This window comes from Arvicola amphibius, chromosome 11 (assembly GCF_903992535.2).
Source record: "Arvicola amphibius chromosome 11, mArvAmp1.2, whole genome shotgun sequence".
Classification (NCBI taxonomy): Eukaryota; Metazoa; Chordata; class Mammalia; order Rodentia; family Cricetidae; genus Arvicola; species Arvicola amphibius.
In genome coordinates, this window is record NC_052057.2 from 67,999,675 (window position 1) to 68,016,659 (window position 16,985).

The 16,985-nt window shown below is 42.7% G+C and overlaps 1 protein-coding gene across 1 annotated transcript in view; it reads left to right on the plus strand.

The window, feature by feature from the left end:
* The window catches only part of Jph1 (junctophilin 1), a 91,178-nt gene extending 79,781 nt beyond the window's left edge, over positions 1 to 11,397 (plus strand). The window contains exons 4-5 of the mRNA XM_038348012.1: positions 4,573 to 5,207; positions 11,294 to 11,397. Of these exons, the coding sequence (XP_038203940.1) occupies positions 4,573 to 5,207; positions 11,294 to 11,374 (716 nt within the window). The 3' untranslated portion in view covers positions 11,375 to 11,397. The remainder of the gene's footprint in view (positions 1 to 4,572; positions 5,208 to 11,293) is intronic.
* The last annotated feature ends 5,588 nt before the right edge of the window (positions 11,398 to 16,985 follow it).

A 16,985-nucleotide genomic window follows, 5' to 3' on the forward strand; every position in this document is an offset into this window, starting at 1 on the left:
GTTTGCATGCTTTCAGTCACTTCTATCTGGTATGTAGAATCACCTGGAGCACGCAAATCCAAATGTCTACGCTCGGATTTCTGCTCTCCATTACACTGAGACCTCAGGGATGTGTCTGATAGACCACACGAGTGTAGGAATCACTGTGGGACTGCAGCGATGTGTTTCTTGAGCAGTCCTTTTCAGTGCACAGAGCTAGGAAGTTTTAAATCCGAGCATTGGTGCCCAGTGTGCTTCCACCATTCTGCTAATTCTTTGCATGCAGCAGGTTTTCAGCAACACCAGCAGCCCAGGTGATAGACACAGTTCAACATCTCCGAAAAGTTTTAGAACAGTCGCAAGGGGCCATGCTAGACACACTTTCCTAGTACTGCTGAGACAGCATTCTGAAGGAACAACAGACAGGCTTCTGAAGGGGACAGATGGGACTTGTTTGGTTTCTGGGGGTTAATTCAGGAAGTACATTCAGCGTAGTCCACATTTTGAATTTCACAGTTATTGCAACTTCCTCAACCTAACCTCCTAATAAGATTCATAGGTATCAATTCAGTATAAATGTAAAGAATGTTGCATTTTTTGTTTTTGTTTTTTAAGTGTTTATAAAAAGCATTTGAAAATATGTTCATATTCAAATGTTTTATATGTACGTGTATATGTGTGTATATATGTGGATATGTGTGTATATATATACATCCATATATTATACACACTCAAACTAAAGTATATAACTTTAAGTGTGGTCTTGGGCCAGTATTGCTAAATGGGCCAAGTTTCTTCCCCAATAAACAGTCTCTTGTAGCTGTGGATGTTGGCACCACCCCATGCTCCATGGGGAGTCATTTTGCTAGGGTGTATCAGGGAAACTCCCTTGTCTACTTCTGATCAGATCAGCTGCCCGTGATACATGAAAGTATATCAGTGGTCCCTGGGGGAAATCCAATTCATAAGATCAGCTGCCCGTGATACATGAAAGTTTATCAGTGGTCCCTGGGGGAAATCCAATTCATAAGGGCAGTGTCGTAGCCTCACATCTTCCAAACAGAGCGTGTACTTCTCCATACCTTCACTTCTCAAAGTTGAGTGACCCTTGATGTTTTCCTTCCGCTTTTAAAATGTGCAGCTGATGCTTGCCAGTTTCTCATATCTTCCACTCCTTCTTGTATGTATATTGAAGTTAAATGCTAATAGGCCTTATTATTAAAATAGGCCTTAATTTTGATATAAAGATATTGGCAAGGTTTTTTTTTTGTTGTTGTTAACATAAGTTTGTGCTTATCTGTTGGGTTGAAGTCCTAAGTACTTAGTTATTTGTATAATCCGTTCCATGTTGTGTAGATTAAATTAGAACTGTTGGCTCCAAGGATCTTGACTATTGTAATTATCTTTGCACGGTACATTCACTACGGTGCCTATAATGGTATGTTCAGGAATGCTATAAAATCGAATCGCAGTGAAGCCCAAGTGAAAACAAGTTTAGTGACATTGAGTAGAGACTGTGGGGCTGGCAAAGGGAAAGTAGGGAGGATGCAACAGTCGGGCTGGCTCACGGAGATCACAGGGAAAGTAGGGAGGATGCAACAGTCGGGCTGGCTCAGAGCGGAGATCACAGAGGAGGAGGGCCTGTAAAAATAAGGTGCAGTAGAATTATGAAGGGTTTCTCCATGCAGGACAAGTATAGGTGAGCTTATAGGGTTTTCAGAAGAGGGCCAGCATTGTGGGTATAGTTCAGCATACCGCGTGAGGCCCTGGGCTCAGTGCTCAGCAACTAAAATAAACAAATCAGGAAGCAAGGTGAGCCTGTCGATGGAGAATGGTATTGTTTGTGCCCAAGCTGCTGGTGCTCCCTGTAGGGCAACAGGAGCACCAAGGAGGAATTCGGAAACAAAGACGTGGCCTTTTGCATGGTTAGTCACCCCGTTTCCTCATTCAGTGAAATGCTTTTCTAGACCAGGAACTTGTTCCCCCTCCCACTTTTATAGGAGAATTAGAACTGCCAGGCATAATGGTGCACACCTTTGATTCCAGCACTCAGAAAGAGGGGGCAGGCAGGTCTGCATAGTGACCTCCAGGCCACCAGGGCTTCATAGTGAAACTGTCTCCAACAGAAAAGAAAAGAAGGTACTTACCAAATTCAGAAAGGAAATCTCAATTGTTGGCAAGTTTTGGGATACTTGAAGGCTGAGGGGTGGGTTTACCCTCTAGAAAATGGAAGTTGAATTGTTCTGACTGTGAAGTGTGAATTGTTCTGACTGAATCCATCCGCAAGGGTACATTCTCAGAAGGTCTCTCTAACATGTGCCCAAGCATGTCCTGAACAAGGGTGACATCAGTAGACATGCCAAACTGGATGGAGAAAGCCCAGGAGGCCTCACCCCTACACAGAGAACTACAGGCAACTGAGGAGAGCTGGTAGCAGGTCCTCCCCAGGGAAGAGCACAGCTAATGGTTGTTCAATGCCACACAGTCAGCCCTGAAACATAAACACAAGTAACATTATACAGACTTAACAGGTCTCAATCTAACCATGTTTAGAAATATATACATATGTGTATGCAATAACAATTTGTGGAAAAAAAGAGGCCACGAGTTTGAAGGAGACTAGAGACGGGTATATAGGAAGGTTCAGGGGGAAGAAAAGAAAAGCAGAAATGTTGTCATCTTATGTGCGGCATTGCGCTTTATTGTAAGCTGTGTGACCTGGTTTCTCAGCAGTCGGAGCTGTTTCCACATCAGGAGAATGGGGATAATATTTACTTCCTATGACTTGGATGAGACTTTACATTTCAAGGAAAACCAAAATAAACAAACAAAACTTTATAAAATAGATAGCAACCATATCACTATGATTTGCTAACTCAGGGAAGAACAAGTCAAAGTGTAAATGTGCGAGTGTATTTTAACGATTAAGGATAATTGGTCTTCGGCCCCTTTGTCTTTGGTTGGTTGGGAATGAGAGGGGGTTGGACCAGGGAGGGAAATGAAAGTGAAGTGTTGACAAGAGCTGGTTGACTCGCTGGGCAAACCAGGGGCTCTGGTTTCTCTCCTACTAACGTGTGAACGTGTGTCACCTCCTGCCCATTTACAAGAAGATGGCAGGTCCGCCGAGTGTGACTTTGACTTCACTTCATGAGATTTAGAATGGTAGCACATGACGTGGTTATGGGAAGGGCCAAGAACTGGCACGCTCAGAAGGAAAGCAGCACAGTTGAGAGCCGCCTGGACTCCCTAGCTGCCCCCTCTCCACACCTTCGGCATCAGTAAGCTCTTACAGCCTGTGCCATTATGCCGTGTACATGATTATTTCATGGGGTGTTCAATATAAAGAAAATGTGGAGCCGGGCGGTGGTGGTGCAGACCTTTAATCCTAGCACTCAGCAGGGAGAGGCAGGCGGTACTCTGAGGTCGAGGCCAGCCTAGTCTACAGAGTGAGGGCAGCCAAGGCTACACAGAGAAACCCTGTCTCAAAATACCAAAAGAAAAGAAAGGGGAGAGAGAGGTGGGGGAGAAAACAATAGTGGGGCTGGTTTTTTATAAAGTTTGTTTGCGTGCGTGCGTGTGTGCGTGCGTGCGTGCGTGCGTGCGTGCGTGCGTGCGTGCGTGTGTGCGTGTGTGTGTGTGTGTAGATCAGTATCATGTCATCCCTCCGGTGCCATGCACCTCCTTTTGGGACAAGGTCTTGCTAGTACCTGGGGCTCACCAGTTAGGCGAAGCCAAGCCTCGGGAGCCAGTCTGTCTATCACAGCTCTCTGGTGCTGGGACTGCAGGTTCACACAACCACACCCAGCTTTTGTGATGTTGGTTCTGATGGCTGAACCTAGGTCCTCATGTTTTCCTAGCAAACACTTTATCTGTTGAGGCATTTCTCTAGTCTCTACTTCCAAAAATAAATAATTTTGAATTGATTATTTTTTAAAAAAAATTATTATAAATGTTCCTGAAGTATATTTTACAAAATTCCACACAAAACCTGAACCCGTGGAGCCAGAGACGACCATCTTGTCATGGACACTACTGGTAACATGCCCCTGCTGTGAGTGGGCTACACGGAAGTTATTCCAGAGAATAAAGGCCGAGCTTGTTCCTGACCAGAAGGTTGCAGTCATGGTTAAAATGCCTCTCAGCAGGCTCTCCCTGCACGATGCAGATCCCTTTAAACTTCCGACCACACGAAAGGAAGCTTATTTCTTTGTTCGAGTTCATGCTGTCTGTATTTTAATTATACCACCTAACTGGGATAAACAAACTTTGTTGGTTAGAAGTCCTACCAACATGAGTTCTGCTCTACACCAAGCACCCATGCTCTCCCAGTAAGAAATGATGGCAGTATTAGAGAAGTCTAAGATGTTTTACCTCTTACGGATGTCAGTGTACTCTAAAATAGTAACGTTTTATCTTGAAAGTGCTTTTCAGCAATAATATTTTCCTTAGACAGTGAAAAGTGCTCACACCTTCTAAATATCTTTAAAAAGAGGGCCTTGATCTCCATTAGCAAAATAATAGCCATCCAGATTGCAAACCTTTACAACTTACTTTTTTTTATCGCCTTCCTTTCCTTTCTCTTCTCATTTCCAGGCCCTGATTATATCAAACAAAGATTTCAGGAGGGGGTAGATGTTAAAGAAAATCCAGAAGAAAAGGTACCAGAAAAGCCGCCATCCCCAAAGGAATCCCCGCATTTTTATCGCAAGGGTACCACACCCCCCAGGTCCCCTGAAGCAAGTCCCAAACAGAGCCACTCCCCCCAGCCTTCCTCCCCAAAACCCATGAAGAAACAAAACCCTGGCTCAGGGGCAAGACTCAGTCAAGATAAAAGGAACATGACTGAGGAGCAGGTGACAGCCATTGTCAGTAAGCCCTTGATGTCAAAGGCTCCTTCCAAGGAACTCGGAGCAACCAAGTTCTCTGGCCGCCATCACGTCCCCAACCCCAGCAACGGGGAGCTGCACTCTCAGTATCACGGCTACTATGTGAAACTGAACACGCCCCAGCATCCTCCGGAAGATGGGGAGGATGACGGTGGAGCCAGCCAGTCTTCCTCAGCATTGGTACACAGGCCGTCAGCTAACAAGTGGAGTCCCCCTAAATCTGTGACAAAATCAGTTGCCAAAGAAAGCAAAGCTGAGGCAAAAGCCAAGAAGTCTGAACTTGCTATACCAAAGAATCCAGCAAGCAGTGATTCCTGCCCTTCAGAAAAAGAAGTCAATTCAGTAAGTCTCGCCAGAACCCTTTTCTCGGGTGGTTGAGGGAGCAGTATGGGGTGGGTGGTTTTACGTCTTAACAACAGCTAAGGTGACAAAGGTCCACTGGATTGTTAGAGCAGAGTAGAAGATGTTTATAGCTCATGATAGCAGAGTTTTCTGGGCAGGAATCCTGAGCCTACTCAGCCACCCACTGTAGAGAATTCAGATTGGGCTAAGGCCTGGCCAGTCCAGGATGGTCTCAGAGTTAGCAAGCATTTATGAGCGTGTCTTGGCAAAGTTCATACTCACCTACTCAGTGGCCCCTGGAAGAGAAACATGACCACTGCCCACAGCCAGTGCCTCTCTGCGGAGCAGCTAGGAGCTCCTGAGTCTTTACTCAGGGATCATCACTCGCAGCCATTGGGAATTCTTATACATATGCAGTCTGTATTTTGCTTAATTAACCTGGCGCTGCAATAAGAATACTTTTCCTCCCAAATAAGAAATTTTTTATAACAACATAATTACTTTATAACTTATCTCTGGGTGTAGTATTCCCAGACTCAGCTGTCTGATAGATACTAGTTATTGTTGATGTGTCTTGGCCAGGTAAGATTTTTTTTTTTGACCAGTAAGATTTGTGTTATTGATAAATGTCTACTACACGTTCCTTGACATGAAATTGATTTGGTGAAGACTAAATGGAGCTGGGATTTTTTATCAAGTTCTGTAGAATTTATGGGATCTGAATTATTTTAGAGTCCTTTTTAAAGTGACTGATTTAAAATAAATTGATGTATTAGCTTAGTCCTATATGCCTCTGGGTGGTCGGGTTCACTGTGAAATACACAGGAAGTAAGACACGGCCTCTAGATGGGTGCTAGCCGTTTCAAAACCATGTATACAACAGTGTGAACTGGAATCCTCGCCGAGTAGATAGACGATAGACTAGCCCTCAGTTTCTTAGTTGTGTGTCATTTATTCATAGGGTTAAAAAATTAAAATTCACCTTTCAAATAAACTTGTGTTAATTTTTGCTAACATGTATATATGATATTGATTGTTTTTTTCATTCTTCACTTTTTCATTAGTTAAATATAATCAGATCCAACTAGACTAATAACTTCCTAAGAGTCAACTTCTATGGAAATAAATGGCATTTAAGACAGACCAGTATAAGACATTTGAGTATTTAGCAAGCATTTGTTTTTTAAAATGTTCGAACAATGATACACCTCATTATCTGATTGTATAATTCTGCCACTACTGATTCATTGCATGAAACAGTGACTTCTCAGACATGCAGCATGAATATTTATGAGTTAGGCTCCATGGATAGATACACCATTTGCCTGGTTAGCAAGGGGCAAACGGAAAAGTGTCACTTCATCAGTGCTGCATCTTTGCCTGTCCAGTAGGACATTTAATTTCTCAAATGTCACAGTGGAATCAGTCTGTGATGGGGAAAATATTGCTACTAGCTATAAACCTTTCTCTATAGCAGTGTTGTGTGTTTGTAAATGCACTACCACTGTATTTAGAAAGAGCATAGGTTTTACTGATGTGTTGAATCTACTGGTTCATGAAGTAAGCCATGCAACGTCCAACTCAGGCTCAGTGATCAAAACCCAAGCTGCACACATATGATATGGCCTTAGCAGCCCTGCGTCTCCCTTAAACTGTAGGCTGCCCTGTGAATGACCATCAGATCTGGAAGGCAGGATGGACTTGGCCCTCAGTGTGAAAATGCTGCCTTCTGAATAGCATCAGGAAGCTGCCTTTCATTTCTAGTGCCAGCCCTCGCCCCTGGAGTTAGGAAGTGGCGCATCACTATGAGAGCAGTCAGTGAATGACCACTGAACCAATGGGATGCTGCCTACTGTTCTGAGAAACCGAGAGCGCTGGACAAGTTCAAAGTTTATAATGAGCAGTTTAAAATTCACAGAAATACCCACACAAAAGTAGGCATGCAGAGTATGCCCATAATAAAGCAGCCAGTCCTCTTGGTGAGCAGCTGGGTAAATTGCTATGTTCTTAATGCAGTACTGAGCAGAGTAAATGCTCAAGGGCCATTATTATTATCATTATCAACAACATACTGGCTGAAATATAAATACTTAATAAATGGTTCAGTACATTCTGTTTCTCCATGTTCACCTTGGATGTGGATCTAGAAAATGTAGAAAATCTGGAACGTAGACTAACGCTTAGAAGGAATTAATGGCTTAACAAACATAGAAAGTAGGAGGTAGTCTCCTGCAGGAGTTGCGGCCCTCCAGGAGAAACTTGTGGCCCCTGCACAGTCAACTTGAGCCGGGTATTGTCTCATATTTTACATCCTCTGTTTTATTTTCCTAACTGCCTAAAGGTTTCTTCTGATCTGTGCTTAGCGTCTGTCCTGCTGCTCCCTGTCACACCTGTCGCAGTCAGTCCGGGCAAACAGGACTGAGCTTTTCTCCATTCTGCTATTTTAAGCCACCACTGGCCACCACAGCCGTATTTATGGGACTTCACTGTAAAGCTTTTCACCCAGTGTCCTCCCTAAGGTGTCTGGAGAAAACCAAGGTTGTGGCTTGGTAACTGCTACTTAAACACAACATGCTAAGTATTCATTCTCACCCGGCTGCCGCTGCTAGTCTCCATGGCTGGTCTGCGCTCATCTTCGCTGAGTCAGCTTTTAAAACAGCTTCCCAAGAGAAGCTCTACTGGTAGGCTAACTATGCCTGAGTATTAGTGCATACACAGGAAAAATATGTGTGTGTTCAGTAGGAAATACAAATGTATTTTTCATTCTAGATAAAGCATTTGTTCTTATTCTTTGATGCCAGATTACAAGTACAATGAGATGTGGGCCCAACTTTGAAGAAAAATAGTAAATAAGTTGCTAAATTCCATCAAAGACAGTCAGTCTACAAATGCCAAACACTAATCACTTTCAGAAGAGTTCATGGAAACGCACAGCCCCTTACCAGGGTTTGTGAACTGGGAGTTAAAGGTGCAAGCACAGCTTCAGTTTGTTTTGTTTCTCCTATTACTGGGACTGAGCATCGAGCCCAAGGCCTTCCTTGTACATACAGGCTAGGTAGGAATTCAGCCACTGCATTACACACCCAGCCCTGTCTTCAACTTTTGATGCTGGCGTCAAAGACAGTCTGATTCTGTTTGTACTGGCCCCTCTTTAGATCCTGAACTCCATACCGTTTTGTTCTAACCCCATAGACTTTTCTCCATCCTTCATGCACCCACTATCTGTGAGAGGAATTAAATGGACTCGCCCAAAATTGAAGCAATCCCAAATTGTCAGCACACTTAAGAACACAGCCTAATCAAAGCATATAGTAGCCATAACATTTCTGTATTGTTTGTGCTCAAATGGGATCCTGGAAGATTGCCTCCAGTATTTTGAGCTCTTAAGAGTGTCTCTCTCTTCAGCTTGTCCTGGTTGAGAAGTTGCATAGATTAGAACTCTTTTATTGCAGCCAGCCTCACTCCATAGCCCAGCCTAGCCTTGAACTGAAGCATTTCTCCTGTGTCAGCCTTCAGAGTGCTAGGATTTCAAGTACAAACCATCATGCCTGGCTCACCTGTTGATTGAGTAGCTGGAAGTTAGGAAGATTTTCTTCCTCTGAGAGCTATGGGGTATAGAGGGAAATGTTGCACAGAAGAACTTCATTAGAAGTTGTTTTGTAAACTAAGGCCTGAGCTTTAGCAGGGTTAGAGAAAAACAGCCTGAATCGCCCAAGTGAACAGCCTGACATTTAATTCTGGCTCTTAAGAATCCTTGGTTCATAAATAGTCTGTAAATATTCTAATACACTTATCCTCTTGAAGCCCTCTAGAATGGAACTAATAATCTCATGTGAAGAATAAATAAAAGCTAAGTGATAATCTACTTAGAGATGCTTAGTCTACGGCTTGGCATTTAACCCTGTTTTTCTTCCGTCTACTTGGGTCTTAAGAAGGGGGAGTGGCTTCTTCCTCGCAGTCCCTCCCTCACAGGGCCCTGTTTTCAGTCCCCACATCTCCCCACTTTACTAGCAATTCATTTGTTTTTTAATGCAGGGAGGTTACCTGTTTTGTCCCACATCCAGACCACCAGCACCTAGAGAGGTGCAGGGAGGTTGTGGGTTCTCCTTAAGCTCTGGCTGCATGGGTGAACTGGACACCCCAAGAGCCAGGCACTGGGAACACAGTGAGGACAAAGTCAAAGCCCTTGATACTGTGGCGTTGAGTCTAGGTAGGAAGGTAACAGTGCAAAAACAGATGGCAGCAAAATGTGACACCGGGCACCCTGACCTCCTCCAGAGAGCTGTGGCCATGAGCACATGGTAGGGATGTCCTTCAGTCAGTGATGGGTGACCTAAGCTAAGCTCTGGCCTGGAAGATGAACATTTGCCCAGACTTCCTAACTGTTCAATCCTGCCGTCAGAGAAGGCACATCTGATGCTCCTGTAACTTTCTTTCAACATAAACATATTTGCAGCTCAGAGTGTAACTGCTTCCTTTTGTGTAAACTTAAATAGAACCATTAATTTTTGACTAGACAGATGGCTCAGCAGCTCTTGCAGAAGACACAGGTTCAATTACTAGCACCCACATGGCAGCACATAACCACTTGTAACACCAGTAGATCCAGTGCCCCCTTATGGTATCTACAGGCTGAGCACCCACGTGGGCAAAGGAGGTAGCATGGAGGTCCTTGAGAACTCAGGAGTGTAAAACACACAGGGTTGTCTCTTTAGTGGAGAGGTGTACACAAGGTTTTCTGCCCAGGGACTGAGAGTGGATGCGACTGGTGCCATTTGCACTATCTTGAGTGGCTGCAGCCACACGGGATCCTCCCCCCAGACCCTTACCCTAAGCCTTTCTTCTCAATTCATCTACTGAAACCATCGTTTATGGTTGCAGAAAGAGGTTTTCAATGTGGTTAAGTCTTAGGCTTTGTTGTGCACACAAGATTGAGTTCATTATCACCAGGAAACTCTTTTTTGTATTGTACTGTGCTTAATTATTCCTAAAATAAACTAGTTAAGGTCAGACTTTCAGAATTTGAACTAACACCGGCTGCTAAATCCTATTGAACCAGACTGGAACTGATTCTAGTGATATTTATCAAGATAGGACTCTACTGTTGGGTTAAGTATACTTAGTTCTACAGTGATTTGGTTATGAGTCAAGAACAAAGAGTTAGACTTGGAAAAATAACTTCTGGAAGTTGAAGTGTTCAACTTCTCATTTGTGGTTTTAAAGGAGGGAGTAGGACCCAGAGGAGGTTCTGGAAAAAAAAATCAAGAGCTAAGAAAACTTCACTGTGGGCTGGGTCTATAACTCCTTTAGTTATTTAATTTCTGTAGCATGGCAAAGTTCTGGGTTCAGTCTCCAGCACCACATAAACCAGGCATGGTGGTACACACCTGATCCCAGCACAGTGGGATGTATAGACAGGAGGATCATCACGTCATCCTCAGCAACATGAGTTCAAGGCCAGGCTAGGATACACAAGTCCTTTAAAAAAAAAAAAACAAATACACCTCTCTTGAGTGTTTTCCTGAATTTTTCCCTGGAGGAATAAATTCTTCAGGTTTTATTATTTTCTAACTGCCTTGATAAGGGACTGCCCTTCTCTTCTGCATCTGCCGTACACACAGGACAGCTATGAATCCGTGTCGCATGAGCTCCCAGCTCTCCAGTGGCCTTTCCCAATGAGGCCACCAATCGTGTGAGATAAGTAGAGTAAGTTATTGCAGAAAAAGAAAATTTGAGATCTTTATGTATTCTAGAACTCACTTTGTAGACTAGACTGACTTCGAGCTCTGCCCCCAGAGTGCTAAGATTAAAGGTGTGTGCTACCACACCCAGCTTGAAAACGCTTTTCTAACCTAGTTCAACTCTAGATTGATTTTAAGTGGAAGCTGAACAGTAACTCGACCTAAGCATAGCATTACTGGTTTCAGCTCACACCTTTTGGAAAATAGATTGTCTTTCATGCCTAGTTCATTCATCCATGCTTAGACGCTTATATTTCTGGTACTTGGTTCTGGTAATGGGTTTGGGTAAAACAGCCATACTAACATGGAAACACTGGGCTTGTCTTGTTCTGTTTTCTCCTTCAGGGCCCTAATTCCATCATGATTGTCCTGGTCATGCTGTTGAATATCGGGCTGGCCATTCTTTTCGTTCACTTTCTGACTTGATTGGAATTAGGCAAGGTAAGCGCAAGCCTTAATTTCTATACAAAATTACAGTAACATTGTTTTCTCCAATTCCAATTTGCAGTTTTTAACAATTGTCTTTCACGTTAATGTTTACTGTGCCTGGATGTGACTCTGTGGTTATTTAATGCTGTAACTGTTTTGACCCTTCAGTGAAGGCATGACAACTAGTGGAGTTAGCCCACAGTTCTGCCGTGGTGTCCTCAGCCCTTTAGACGGCACACCCCAGTCACACTCAGGCAAGGAGGCTTGGGATGGGCTCACCAGAGATGACACTTGGAAAACTCAGCCAGAGGACCTGTTCAGTTCCCCCGGGAATGCTTTGTGTCTTTGGGGGTCCTCTGAGAGCTGAAGCCCGCAGCCATGTTGGAGAGCAAAGCTTGATACTGATTCTTTTTTAAAATCTGCTGAAGCAGCCCCATCCGGCGAAGTCCTTGGCATCGGCTACTCCATCTGTCCTAACAGAGTGTGACTAAACTGGAAATGTATGGACCTGCAAATTTTTTTTGATGGAAGTCAACAGCTGCCTTACTATTTTACCATCTGACGTTTTTAGTAGGGAGCTGGGGAGAGAAGACTGCCCAAGGAATGCGGTCTGAGGATTGTGTTGCGGTGGGCGTGGTTCCAACGTTCACTCCTATCTCATTAGAAGAAGTAGGTAGCAGCGTCACCCGGCAGGTCTTCTGCAGTGACCTGCTGCTTGAACGTCGCCTGGAATGTCCTGGGAGGGAACGTTTCATTTGCTTGTGCACGACTCTGCTCATTTTTGCTGTATTTTTTTTAAATATGTTGTATAGTCATCTTCCGCCTGCAGACCTGGCTGGACGAAAACACACAGGTTGCATCTCAAGGAAAAGCAACGAAAGACTAGTTAAAGAAAGAGAAAAAAAATAGTGTTTATTTTAATAGCAATACATCATTTTCATGTTGTTTATTCTTTCTAAACCAATACAAGGCTATTTATCTTTAAAATGTAGTGGTCTGAAGGTATTATATCTTCCAAAGAAATCATTTATTTTAAGTATTTTCAACATTGCTTAGGTGAATGGTTGACACACTCAGGAGGCGCTTCATTTTAAATGCTGAAAGACAGCAGCATACTAAGAAGTATAGTCAGAACGTTGCATGGATTGCAGTAATCAGTGGTTGAGGGTTCGGTTTCATTGCTGACGTATGTTACCACCAAATAAAATCTTGTCAGTGGCTATGTTGATTCCCATGAAAGTTAAGCAAGATGCTATTAATAGCTCTTCTTCTCTTTCTCCACCCTCCCCGCCTCAAATTTTGGCTGAATGCGTTCAGGTAGATGGTGAAGCTCTGTTAAGTCGCTGCTCCTCGATTCTCTGCCTTCAATACTTTTCAAACTTGTTATGTAGTTTTATTTTAAATATTAAAGACATAGGCGGTTTTGTTTTAAATATTTGTCTTTTGCTGTCCTGTTCTGTTCGACGTTGATTTTTTTCTGTTATATAATTTAATCAAAAGCATGCTTACCTAGAGAAATCATGTGATCTTTATTAAAAAAATTATTTAAAAAGAAATCAGGGGAGGAAGGGGATGCCTGAGTGTCTTGAAGGTGTTACGTGAGGGGGGACTCTTCCTAGATGTTAGCCATGATGTCATGGTGTCAGCTGAGTCTCTCCCTTAGCTGCCTTCTCAGTGCAGAAGAGACGGTGCGACTCCGTGTCAGCACAGGTGTGGGCTGCATGCTTCACCGCCTGCAGAGCAGTAACCCAGCGGTGGTTTTCCTTGTCTGCAGAAGTGCAATATATTAAGACTCCTGGGTGTGACCAATGTGGGTTAAATAAGGCAGAAAGAGAGCAAATGAAAATGATATTACAACTTGTATATTTATTTTTTACATTTTGCTTTGACTTTTAAATTTAGAAAGTCCGTTTTTACTCAAAAACAAACTAAGTCCCTGTGTGGGTTACCACACTCCCCCTGCTCCTTCCTTATCCCTGTAGCTCTTTATGCTGGGAAGGCTGGTTTTTTTTTTTTAAGAAAATAGAATATTTAATCTTATTAAGTGTTTATTTAAATGTGTAATGCTTTGAAACTAATGGGCAACAGAGAACTAAAGGATGTTTATAAGTGAGCATGTTAGCTCCATTTATAAATATATATATGATTTATAAGCTTTTTTAAAACAAAGCTCAGATTGTGGGTATTTTTCTAAAATGTGCACAGCTGTATTTTCCATGAAGGATCTTTCTAATAGGTTGTTATACTGTACTCTACATTTTGGACAGCACATGAAGTCTGCCAATGTACTTAATAAAACATGACTTTGTTTATTTAAAGTTTCTTGCTGTGAAGAAGAACTCCCTACTGGTGAGTTCCTTAATTTATAATCCTTGAAACCAAAATGTATAATGTACAGTTTCCACAACGGTAACTGCTCTAATAAAAATGTTGGTTATTAATAAAGTTGATTGTGTCTTTCATTTGTGAGTAAATTATTGTCTAAAGCATGTGGATTGTTAGTGGTGATGATATTAAAAGAGAGACTCAGCTGGAGAGGTGGCTTAGCAGATTAAGGTGCTTTCTACCAAGCCTGATGATCCAAGTTCAATCCCAGGCCTACGTGGTGGAAGAAGAGAACAAACGCCTGACCGTTGTCCTCTGTCTCCACACATATGGGAAAGAAATCTCATGGGAATTTACAAAAGATATGTGCTGAAAAATTAACAATAGAAGGGGCCCCAAATGTCCAACCCAGCAGTGGGCAGAAGGTAAGCACACCGCTCCACACTTTAATTTTTCTTTTTTTCCTTTTATTAAAAATATATTTTTTCTCACATAATATATCCTGATTATGGTTTCCCTTCCCTCTACTCGCCCATTTCCTCCCCTTCTCTCTCCTCCCCTTCTCTCCCCTCTCATCCAGATCCACCCCCTTTCTGTCTCTCATTAGAAAAGAACAGGCTTGTAGGAGATAATATAAAACAAAATCTATCACATCGAAGTTGGATAGGACAAAGCAACAGAAGGAAAAGATCCCAAGAAAAGGCACAAAAATCAGACACCTACTTGTTTGCACACTCAGGAATTCCATAAAAAACACTAAACTGGAAACAATAATATAAGTACCCAGGAGCTGGTACAGACCCGTGCAGGCCCTGTGCGTGCTGCCTCGGTATCTGTGAGTTCATATGAGTTTTGCCCACGTTGAGTTAGAAAGGCTTTGTTTCCTTGGTGTCCTCAATACCCTCACGCTCTTACACTCTTTCTGCTTCCTCTTCTGCAGGCTTCTCTGAGCTCTGAGGGGAAGGATTTGTTGGAGACATCCCATTTAGAGCTGTGTGTTCCAAAGTGTCTCACTCTCTGCATAATGTCTGGCTGTGGGTCTCTATTTGTTCCCATCTGCTGCAGGGGGAAGCATCTTTGATGACAGTTGAAGAAGAAACTGATCAGAGAATGTAGCAGAATACCAATAGGAGTCATTGTATCATGTTGTTGTTGTTTATTTTTTGGCCATTAGTATTTTTAGGTCCCTGGGCTAGTCTTATTCTTGATCATCCAAGTGTTAGGTACGGGTTCCAGCTAATGGAGTGGGCCTTGAGCCAAATCAGTTATCAGTTGGTTACTCCCACAGACTTTATGCCACCATTGTACTAGCAGATCTTGCAGACAGGACACCATGGTAGATCAAAGGGTGTGTGGCTGGCTTGGTATTTATATTTCATTTTTGGAAGTATGTTCCTGTACCCGGGTGAAGGCTCCATGTAGGCACCAGCCTTACTTCTTCATGTTCAATGAGTTGTACAGGTGTTGTCTTCAGCAATGGGGTCTTGCTGTCAGTTTGTTGAAAGAAACATCTTGCCAACATTCTGGGTCTTTTGGGAGTTCCCATGGTACTCCTTTGGCCAACAACTCAATTAGATATAATCCAATCCCAGTACTGGAAACTTTAATGACAAAAGATGTGACTCCATCTCCCCCATTATTTGTCAGTTTCTTTTAGATGACCTTCTTACATGTATTTTTAGGAACTTTTTACTGTATTAGTTTTCCATAGCACCCCTAAATTTTAGTTATTCCTACTTGTATTTTCTCCCTCCTTGATTGCTCTGTTCCACCCCCACCATTCATAATTATAATTATATATTACATTTTCTATTTCCCTTTTCTAACAAGATATATCTGTATCCTCTAGCCCTTTAATCTATAACTACATTCTGGGGTCCTATAAATTGTTGCTTTTGTTATCATTGACTTAAACAGCTAGTACCCACATAACAGTGAATACATACCATATTTATCCTTCTGGGTCTGGGTTGCCTCACTCAGGATAAGTTTTCTCTAGTTCCATCTATTTGCCTGCAAGTTTCATGGTGTCATTTTTTTTAATGACTGAGTAATACTCCATTTTGTAAATGTATCACCTTTACTATATCCATTTCTTCTGTTGAGGAACATCAGGATCATTTGTAATCTTCGGCCATAGAGTAGCAATGAACATGGCAGAGAAAGTGTCCCTGTGGTAGGATGAAGCAACTTTTGGGCACATCCCCAAGAGTGGCATTGATAGATCCCAAGGAAGATCAGTTCCCATCTTCCTGAGGAACTGCCACACTGATTTCTTAGTGGCTGTCTCAGGCAAACTCTGCAAAAATGTCAAGAATATTGAGCATTCAATAAAATTCATGTCTCCAGGAAAAGCAATGAAGTCCTATTTCAGGACTGTGTATGTTACATCCTTGTCATAGATGGCACACAGTAGGAAGAAAATAAATACAAGTTTCACCATCCTGTGCAGTAAAGACAAACACAATAGGAGAGGCCAAAAGTCATCTAATGTTCTCATTTCCATGGGCATTTGGGTAACTACATCTCACTAGTACAGCAAGTGCCTAGTTGGTACATGGCCTCTCCTAACATTGGTAAAAGGCCAGGACTACAGAACTACCAATGGCATTTTAAAAGCAGCTTTAGCTGCTATAACCCCACCACTCAGGAGACTGAAGTATGATGGTTGGTAGAGAATCCAGAGCCAACCTGAGCTACATAGCAAATTCATAATTTCAAAATGTTTTCCTTTTCAAAATGTAAATGCAGCCTGACATCAAATGCTTGGATCACATAAAAAGTGACTAGGGGTTAGAAACATTAAAGTCTATCAGTCATATAAAAGTATACACATACCGCTTAAGTCACACTAATCACATTTTTGCATTATGATGTGGCCACAAGCCTCTGGGGGCCAAGGAGAAGAATGTGGTGGGTTGAACGAGAATGCCCACCATAGACTCAGATATTTGAATACTCAGTCACCAGTTGGTGGAACTGTTTGGGAAGGATTAGGAAGTGTCACCTTGTTAGAGGAGAAGGTGTGTCACTAGGGGTGGGCTTTGGGGTTTCAGAAGCCTACAAACTCCCATTCTCTGCATCATGTTTGTGGATCAAGATGTGTGCTCTAAGCTACTGCCTCAGTGCCATGCATGTCTGCCTCTTGCCCATCATTATGGTCATGGACTCTAACCCTCTGAAACAAAATAAACTTTCTTCTACAAATTGCCTTGGTCATGGTGTCTTATCGCAGTAATAGAAAAGTACTAAGAGAATCTGACTTGCCATGATGCATGTGGTG